This window comes from Gadus morhua, chromosome 14 (genome assembly GCF_902167405.1).
Source record: "Gadus morhua chromosome 14, gadMor3.0, whole genome shotgun sequence".
NCBI classification, from domain to species: domain Eukaryota; kingdom Metazoa; phylum Chordata; class Actinopteri; order Gadiformes; family Gadidae; genus Gadus; species Gadus morhua.
In genome coordinates, this window is record NC_044061.1 from 23,679,166 (window position 1) to 23,689,042 (window position 9,877).

The 9,877-nt window shown below is 41.0% G+C and overlaps 1 protein-coding gene across 1 annotated transcript; it reads left to right on the forward strand.

Annotated features, from left to right (window-relative positions):
- The first annotated feature begins 2,410 nt into the window (after positions 1–2,410).
- On the forward strand, positions 2,411–9,120 carry LOC115559305 (secretory carrier-associated membrane protein 5). The gene is made up of 7 exons (XM_030378116.1): positions 2,411–2,655; positions 3,113–3,171; positions 3,280–3,399; positions 5,789–5,945; positions 6,424–6,525; positions 7,576–7,693; positions 8,077–9,120. Exons 2-7 carry the CDS (start codon positions 3,165–3,167, stop codon positions 8,251–8,253), a joined length of 681 nt encoding a protein of 226 aa, XP_030233976.1. The 5' UTR covers positions 2,411–2,655; positions 3,113–3,164; the 3' UTR covers positions 8,254–9,120.
- The last annotated feature ends 757 nt before the right edge of the window (positions 9,121–9,877 follow it).

Genomic DNA, 9,877 nt, shown 5'->3' on the forward strand with positions numbered 1-9,877 from the left:
TAGCTCAGTTTCAGTACCATATTGGAATCCAATCATCTCAACATGTGGTACAAAAGCAGATTTACAGAACAAAGATGCAGTTTGAGTTTTTTGAAACTTCCTCATTATTTCTCTGAAAGGTTTTGGAAAAGCAGAACAACTTATTGCCAGAATGAATTCAAATGTGCTGCCTGCCCGAGAGCAGCGGGAGATTTACATGCGGACCTTAAACATAATCATCTGTGCTCTTTGAATTCCAAAATGGCATGCACTCTATTCCACGTGCAGAAAGAGAAGGGTCAACCAAAAGTATAGCATTTGGCTGCTATAGATATTCATATAAAAAGCTTCAAACACAAGGCGAGTATTGGTGCAGGAATACATAGGCAGGAATCCCATTTTCAAAACATTTAAGGACAATCTTTAGTTTAAAAGAATCATAAAAAGTGGCTGGGAAAGAGCTAAATAAATGCAGTCTCATCGCTGCCACACGCATACACACCCAAACACACACACATACAAACGTACGCACACACATGCACGTACACAAATGCACACACACACACACACACACACACACACACACACACGCAGAATGATATTGAGGTAGCATGATATGGTGATGTCGGAGCATAATATCAGTTCAGGTAACATATTTCAAGTTTCATTACTTGTCAAGAGCAGAGGCCGGAGTCTATTAAATTGCCCCAACAAACCATGGCCTATGACCACCGTATAATCCCTTCACCTTGGGAGAACTGTAAAATTGCAAATGTTTCCATCCTCATGGTCACGCGACATGAACAGCGTCCGTGTATCTGATCAATGATTACCTCCTGTATAAACACCCACCACCGATAGATTCAATCAATACATTAATAAGTGGCAACTTGCTGTGGGCGATGTATGCTCTTATTGTTATGCTCTGTTCCGCTTTTGTGTGGCTACATCCAAAGGTAGGAGGTTTGAGGGTCAAGAGTGTGCTACAAGGAGTATATTGAATGTATTTTATATTATGTTGAAGCTTTCTTTTATTTCCCTCTTTCATTCTCTTGCTTTCAGTTCCTTCTGAGAAAGACTTCACAATGCGAGCTTGTTAAAAACAAAAAGACAGGAGCAACTGTATGGTAAAATCAATTAGAATGTGGTATTATTATTGGTCTTATACTTTAAATCTAACATAGGCCGAAGCATATTTACTGGTAACTATATGCATTAATTCAATTCAGTCTAGAAGTGATGAAATGATTTTAATGGTAGTTCGGTTATTTTGAAAGAAACATGGGGATTCCAGGGACAATGAAGTAGCCTAGTCCTTCTAGATAGTCCTTCTGGCAAGAGAATAAACAGTTTAAAAATAAAACCAGACTGTTGACCACCTTATACGTGTACGGTAGTCTCTCTTGTATTCATTTTACTCTGAAATAACTTGAATGGAACTTTAGCAGCACAACAGTCAGGTAGCTATTTAAAGCTCTAATAAACTACTTATTTTGTTTATTTAGGTAAAGCATTATAAAAAAATATGCATGCACATTAAAGCATGCAAGAAAATGTGCCGCACCCTACGCGCGCGTTTTCATTTTCCCTCTGGGCTAAGCCCCGGATGTTTATGGAACCCAGAAACTCGCCTGGGCCTAGTGTTGAGTCTAGTCTTTGCATCACAGCTAATTTTACTCTTCATGTGCGCACAGTTGTTTGAAAGGTTGTAATGGATGGATGCATTCAAAGTTAATACAAGTTCGATCCAAGAATATTCATAGGCCTCGATGTCTGAGCTGTAAATTAGTAAACTGAATAGTAAATATTGTATTATATTTTTGGTATGCCCAAGTTATGCTTGATAAATACAAATAGCCTTTCTTGATTCCCAGCCCACTATTAAGCCTATGCACAAATAAACATCTAATCATAAATCAATACAGCTATACAGAGAGATGCTTCAGACGGATCGTTTACGTGTTCTTTTTTTTTCACACGAAAATAAATACTTTAGCACCATCCTGTGACCAAAGCAGGATAGTGCATTTAGCTAAAAGCTATAGATGGAAAGGAAAACGACAAACATAAAATAGACCCTGCTCTACTCGAAGGTTTACTGCATACTTGATGACTGCAGCGGAGCTCATGAATGAATTTCCATCAATTACTTTCAATCCGCTTGGAGCTCTTGTCGTGACTTCAATGGTGGTGACTACACTGGCGGTGACGACTCTGCTGGTGACCATTCTGGTGGTGACTACTCTGCTGGTGACTACACTGGTGGTGTCTACACTGGTGGTGGTTACTTTGATGGTGCCTACACCGGTAGTGACTACTCTGGTGGTTTCCTACACCTGTGGTGGTGACTCCTCTGGTGGAGAGACCACTCTGGTTGCAACTACACTTTCAGCACCACGGACAGTGAAGCGACCGGTGATTGGATAGATATAAACATCACGGATTAGAGAAGGTTGCCGATTGGTCGAAACAACAACGACCAAAGCTTCGTCAACAATAGGTCGACCCCGGTCAACCAGAATGACATACCGAAGATAGAACACATCAACACATTAACGTCCTTTATCTTCCACTTCAAAGGAGCGGTCGGCCGCCCGGGGACATGCGGAGAGACGCTGCGCTCTAACCGGACCTGCACCAATCTCCATCGGACCTGCATCAGTGTGCGTGTGGAGGGTAAGCTGATTATCCCCCAGCGCAATCCGCTCCTCCTTGTTATGTGCTCGGGGTATGACGTTAAACAAATCAAACTTAGGAAGATTTTACGAGTTGTTTTTTTTTGCACGATATAAGACCCCTCTTACTATGTGTTGTTGCAGAATGTGCCACTGGCTTTTGTTCATGTTTCAATGGGAAATGCAGGATATGCATGGACAGGCCTACCTGTAGCCTAGTAGGCTACATTGAGACCCAAGGGATTTAGAGGCCCATGCCAATAGAGTGTCGGACATCCATATGTCTCCACGTCTAAGTCCCCCATGTAGCACATTCAGACGTTAGGCTGGTTATATCTCAGTCCCGCATGTAACACAGGGAGACGTGATGCCAGTTATTTCTGAACAATCTTCGGTCATGTAGAGCCCATACACTTTTAGGAGGGATGATCAAATGTTCCCATTCCTTCATCATGCAGGTTGAGAGGGTCGTGGTCAAATCATCACGTAACAAATCACCAGCGTTTCCAAATGGCAGGTATGACTATCACATCACAGCATTTAATTTGTCGCACAAATAGAATGTTCTTTTTTTGTTATCATTATTATTTTTCTAACGTAAACGACGGGCGTTTGTGTGCCCTAGAACCGAACTTCCCACCGTTGCCGGGGTTTATCCCTCTGAAGCCATGCTTCTACCAGGACTTTGAGGAGATCCCCGAGCAGAACCGCACCATGTGCAAGCGCATGTATCACCTGTGGATCAGTGAGTAGGCCACCAGCCACCATCATGTATATAAGAGGAGTCACACCAGCGATGTGGTTGATGCAGTCTGTGTAGTAGGCCGTGTAAAACTTGTCTCTAGTGGCCACTAGTTGTGTCACTGATCAAGGCTTTGTTAACTAGATTCTCTTCTTCTGTGAAACAGGGGGAAGTGATGTTCCTTCAAAGCTCTAGAATCAAATCAACCTTTATTGGAGTTCTATCATTATTATTGCCTACTCATATAAATGATTAATCACATTTAACCAGGGGTACAATTGATAGCAGATTATGTATGAAGTAATTCAAACTGATGACTGATTTCTTGTGGCAACGACTTTTGAAAAAAGTGGTGACATTTTTTAAACGCAATTTGAAGTAAGAGTTGAGTCTGGACAAATCTCAACGCACATTTTAATTTCTAAAATATGATAAAAAACCCAACAATGATCCTAATGTTAATATTGAAGTACCTTGATATATTGAGCCTAACTGATGGTGTCTAAGATACATGGTAACTCAGAAACGTGAAGAGCCCTCCATCACGTACATAGCTCCAGCAAACACTTATGACAGCCTCGTTAAGTAACAGCATGATGGATCTGTATTACGGTAAGACTTTAGAGATTTAACATTACAGTTTTTCTCAGACGCTTTGGTACATTTCTCAGATTAGAATTGAATTTCTCAAAACTACCTGTTTAATCTTCACATGTGATCATTGTGTCACTTGGGTACATCAAAAAAGCAGTTTTGCATTTCTTTGAACAAGTTGCAAATGCTTTGGTACATTCATTCAAATGATTATGTACAACTCTGCTCTTTATATTATCAATTGCTTATGTCATGTTGATCAAAATGTATTGTAATGGGTCTCTATTGAATAGTCTCACCCCCACAACAGTTAGGCATTAGTTCATTGCATAAGTCTTTACATGCAAAATGGTTGTACAAGTTGTCATGATGTGTCAAGCATATTTCTATACATTTACATTAGACTTTTTTGCTAAATCTGTCCTGAATTGGTAAATTGCTACCAGGTGAATCTTGACTTTCTCTAAAGAAGGGAAATGTGTGAAGTGTTAGATCAACCAACGATCAACCAGTTTACTGAAATAGCTCAAAGGTGCATCTCCTGAACCATGAACTGGCAAGTATATATATAGCTGGAGCACAACACAATGTTAAATTGTCTTACAATGGAAGGGCAAGGAATTGGACTGGGTCAACAGCCCGAGAGATGCAGAAGAGGAAGAGGAGTGAGGCTGCGTGATAATTTGTGGCCCAACACACAGGAACGTCAGGAGGTGTAGGAAGACAGCACCGTAATTCCTACAGCAATGCATGTACAGTTTACCCTAAGGAGATTTTCCTATGTTCACATTTCTAGCAATGACATGGTCTGTCAACAAATTACAGTACAAACAGTCAAAGCGTAAATGTGAATCTTGACCAGACTTTAGCAATCAATCTCCCACATACACTAAGGTGTAACTTACAATTTACAATACTTGTCTTCAAAACTTTAGCCATAGTTTACATCAGAACATCCCTCCAGAGTACAATGTTATATTGACAACATGACTAAGCAATTTCGACTGTCTTATCCGTACACAATGATAATTGTGCACTTACATGTTCATTGACACAGATATTTACTTTTGAGAAACGAACTAAGGATTTTGAGCAAGAGACTGGCTTTTGCATGAAATCCATGGTGTTTTGCTATTTGTATGAATTGTTTTGAGAAATGCACTTACTGTTTTGCAAATTTCAATTCTGATCTGAGAAATGTACCAAAGCGATTGAGAAAAACTATGATGTAACAAAGACAAAAAAACAATATTTACCATCACAAATATTTGGACTTAAACTTTTTTTCCCCTCCAAGCTGTCCCAAAGGCTTCATTCTGATGGCTCTGACCGTGAAACCTCAGAACTTTTTAGTGGATTATTCAAGTATCCAGACATCATGTTCTGTTTTAAATAGCCTCTGAATGGATAGTGTTTTTATAACAGACATTGTTTCTCTTTACAGATTCCAGTAAACGATTAAACCTAAGCAGGTACCTGTGGATAGTATTTGATTCTGGCTTTGATTGTTTTCTTCATTGTTTCACATTGGTTCCCTGTTTATGCATGTATTCCAGTTTCACTGTCTGAAGACATTGCATGGAAATTCCCTCTCTGCCTCTGTTTTGCTATCTCATATCTTAATGCATGTTTAGAACTAATTTCCTTATTTATTTATAATTAATCATTTATCTTTCATCCATTTAACTTCTACATTTCCTTTCCTGCATGTGGTTTCAGTAACGGCTTTTCATTTCTACCGTTTCCTTAGGGATCAGATTAGCGTGTATCCAATAATGACTTACTCGATGTGTTCCAGTGAACAGTGTTACCCTGGCGGTGAATCTGGTTGGCTGCTTCGCATGGATGTTCGCCGGAGGGGGCGTTACCAACTTCGGCCTTGCCATCATCTGGCTGTTGATGTTCACTCCCTGCTCCTATGTGTGCTGGTTCCGGCCCATCTACAAGGCCTTCAAGTAAAACCCATACTGAGCCATTAAGGACTGTTATTGCTATAGCTGTAACATCATTAATGTTCAGCATTGAGGAGTGTTCTTATAGAGCGTCTAAGAGTTGTTTTGTATAATTTGGCTTTTCCCCATAAAGGAAAACATGTCTAGTGTCTGGTGTAGAAGTATGAACTAAAGGGTTTTGTAGCCCTGTTGAAAATCTAAGCCGACAGAGCTAGTTGTATCAATATGGCACTTTTTTTAATGGATGTGTGCAGTGCAAAATTAATTGTAATTAAAGTTGTTTTCAGGCATCAGGTATTCAGAAATATAATCAAGCAACATCTAGACTTTGCTTGTAATTGCCTCGCCTAATTTATTCTGATGGACTGCGCAAAATGTTTTTGTTAGACTGCAACAACATATTAGCTTGTAGGAGTAAAGCTACCGCTATTTGTTAACGCATGAGTTAGAAAACGTCTTCCCCTTCCTTCTCTGACCTCAGGACTGACAGCTCCTTCAACTTCATGGCGTTCTTCTTTGTGTTCATGGCCCAAGTGGGAATCAGCATCATCCAGAGCATAGGCATCCCGGGCTGGGGAGTCTGGTAAGCAGAGTCAGATAGTGGAAATTACAACCGCTTACCTGCCCTCCATTACTCAAGTTACTGGCTGAGCTCCAGCACAAGGAAGAGCATTGTGGGTGCATTCGTTACCGTGCGTCACACCAAAAGCGAAGGCATGGCGCGATTACATACACAGTCATTGCATTTTCCAACCGGCATATCAGGTGGCGTCGATGGCTTGAATGGTGCGGCGAGAACAACCTGTTTCTGGAATTTCGTTAAATGCTGAATCACTCGCCAAACTCGCCAAGGTTACGCGATTAGAATATTTGCTTAGCTTTTGGTGTGAACTCGCGTTTAGTATCACTACACTCAAATCTAAATCACAATTTTAGACAAAGGTAACCCTTGCTTTCTGTGAAACACTGAACATCACCAACACCTAAAGATCTTAGAAACTCATTATAATTTTTTCAGACTAAACTACAACTTCATTTGTCCAAACTATTAATCAGTGAGTTACATCTAGGGAGTACCGATTTCAAGTATGTTCTAGCGATTCTTGTCTGAATGTGGGTGAGTGATGAGTTCCACACAGTAGGTCAAAACAGTCCTAATTTTCCGATCTTAGCTGTCTGCTATTTCACCTGATTGCGATGACGTCACACATCATATGTTTTTCTTAACGATAGACTTGCTTCTGAATTGAGGTGTCAAAAGGCTGCTAAATGACTCCTCAAAATGTCACCTGACTTAATGTTGATGACGTGAAAATAGTATTATGATAGCTTCAATAAAAGTGATGAATGCCACCCTTTAGATCTGGACGGCTTTATGCATCGGGCCATAAAGCTTTGAAACTTTTTCCTACCCGCCCATCCTTTAAGTGGTCGCCTTAAACATCCATCAGTGATTCCCATTCACCTCCCATCTGCTCACTAATGCCGATATTAACGAGAGCACAAGTGGTTATCCGTAAATACTTAATACTCACCGTTATCACATACCGTAAAGTCCCCCAGCGCTCAGACGTCTGAACCCGGGGGTGATGCCCTGTTGTGTTGAACGCCTGGCTCTGCTTTTGTCCCTCAGTGGCTGGCTGGCCACCCTGTCCTACTTCAGCTACAACATCCTGGTGGCGCTGATCATGCTGGTCCCCACCCTCATGTTCACAGGGGTGGCGGCGCTCTCCTTCCTGGCGCTCACCAGGGTAAGGCCACGCCCACCTGTCACCTGTCCCAGGTCACCTGTAGGAACTCACTCTTGGGGAAATAAGGATGTGATGGAATGTATTTTAGATTCTGGGATTTGACGTTTTTTAATGATTTCATCAAGTATGTTTGATAAGCGTTTGTTGTACGTTTTTTGCAAGTTTTTCATTATTTAAATTGTTATATTTTTTTATCACATCCAAGTTACGCTTGAGTATAAAAACACTGAATGAATCCCAGATATGGCTCTCTGTATTGTATCCCGACCGATCGCTTCCAATGATCAACCGATCACACACACTCGCACACACTGATGACCCCCTCACCGACCCCCTTCCCGTCTCTCACCGGGTACGCCTGTGTCCCTCCTTCCACACTGCAGATCCACAACTCGTACCGAGGCAGCGGCGGCAGCATGTCCAAGGCCCAGGAGGAGTGGACCACGGGGGCCTGGAAGAACCCCCAGGTCCAGGCTGCCGCCCAGCAGGCCGCCATGGGAGCCGCCATGGGGGGCATGCAGGAGCATCACTCCAGCCCGCAGTACGACAACCAGGTGTAGCCGTAGCACCCCAGTGCATCGAGGTGGAGGAGGAGGAGGAGTTGGAGGAGGTGGAGGAGGTGGTGGAGTTGAAGGAGGAGGAGGAGGAGGAGGAGGTGGTGGTGGAGGGAGGGAACGGGCCGCGCAGAAAGGCTGCGTGTCTAGGGGGTTAGGGGGGTACTGTCCACTCTGACACAAGCCCAACTGGGGGAAGGTGGTTGAGTTTCGGGTTAGTAGAAGAGAAAGTTGATTGTGAATGTGTTGCGGTACTTAGTTACGTTGTCTTATTTCTTAATATTTCGGATGTTTGTTTTAGCTTTGTAAATAGCAAAAAGATATTGAATAATTTGAATTATTCTTGTTTATTTTGTCATTGAAGTATTTGGATTTTAATTTACTGTATCGTGTGCACAAGGTTTTTGATTATGAATTATAATTACTTTCAGGGAAATTAAAAGATGTATAGAAATAAATGTTTCCATTAAAACAATATAATTGTGTTGTGATGGCAGAGCTACTCACTGACTAAGCCTGAATATATGTACCAACATAACTCAAATTACACATTTTCTACAGGCACAGATGTCATGCTTTTTAATTTTAGCATACCTTGTATTTCAAATGTCGCTACCTACCAAAAAACTGATTTATATATTACCTCATAGATGTGTCCATTCAGTTTTTATGGACTCTCTTATGCAATGCAGCATGTTACGATCTATATTTTATTTGTTTTTAATTTGACGTGGTAATATGAGTTACATAATGGGTACATTTATTCTTCTATGATTTCTTACACTATGGAAAGAAGTGAATTATTGCAGTCAACGATTCATATTTTGATAATTCTGTCTGAAGAAATGGCATTCAATAAATATGTACTGTATATGTTTTGTTGTTTAAATTTCAAAGCCCTGAACATTCATGTATCTACCCGGTGCACAACAATACACAATGCCCCATGCTGTTGAAGTTGCTTGGCAACAGAGAGGTGCTGATGTTATTTCCTTAAAACCTATGATGAATCTTCGCTTCTGATCTCCATCTCGTTTTCTCTCTAACACACTTTTTTGTCAGTGTTTTCTGATGTTAATATTTACAGGATTTTGACAGTCAATTAGCATTTATGCATTAAGCACAGAGTGGTCTCCCCATAAGTGAGGTATGTGTATAATTTGCTCTTCAAAAAAATGTGTATTCAATAACCATAATTCCCCCACACTAGTGTTGTATACTTGTATACTCTCTCTTGTTTATTATGCTACACATAATATTTGTGTAGCACCTCTTATTTCAGCAGTTCATGCTTTGGTTCGCCACATTGGCTGCACTTAATTAAGGCATTGTACTCAATCATTAAAATGTGGTATTCAATTGTTTCCAATACATTACACAAAGCAAATGACGCTGGGACACATTGTAACGCAATAATTATCCAAAAGACAATTATTTTATTTGTCAATAGGTGGCAGTATTGCTCTGCTGGGTTTGGGAGAGTCGCTGAAACATCAATTTGCAGGCCTGCTGATACTCCAAGCGGGGTACCTGCGGTCTCTTATGATCCCTGGTGATCCCTGCTATGTTCAAAGCTCTCACAAGAGCTCCATATATCTAAGATAGTCAGGGTGATTGAATTGAAACCATA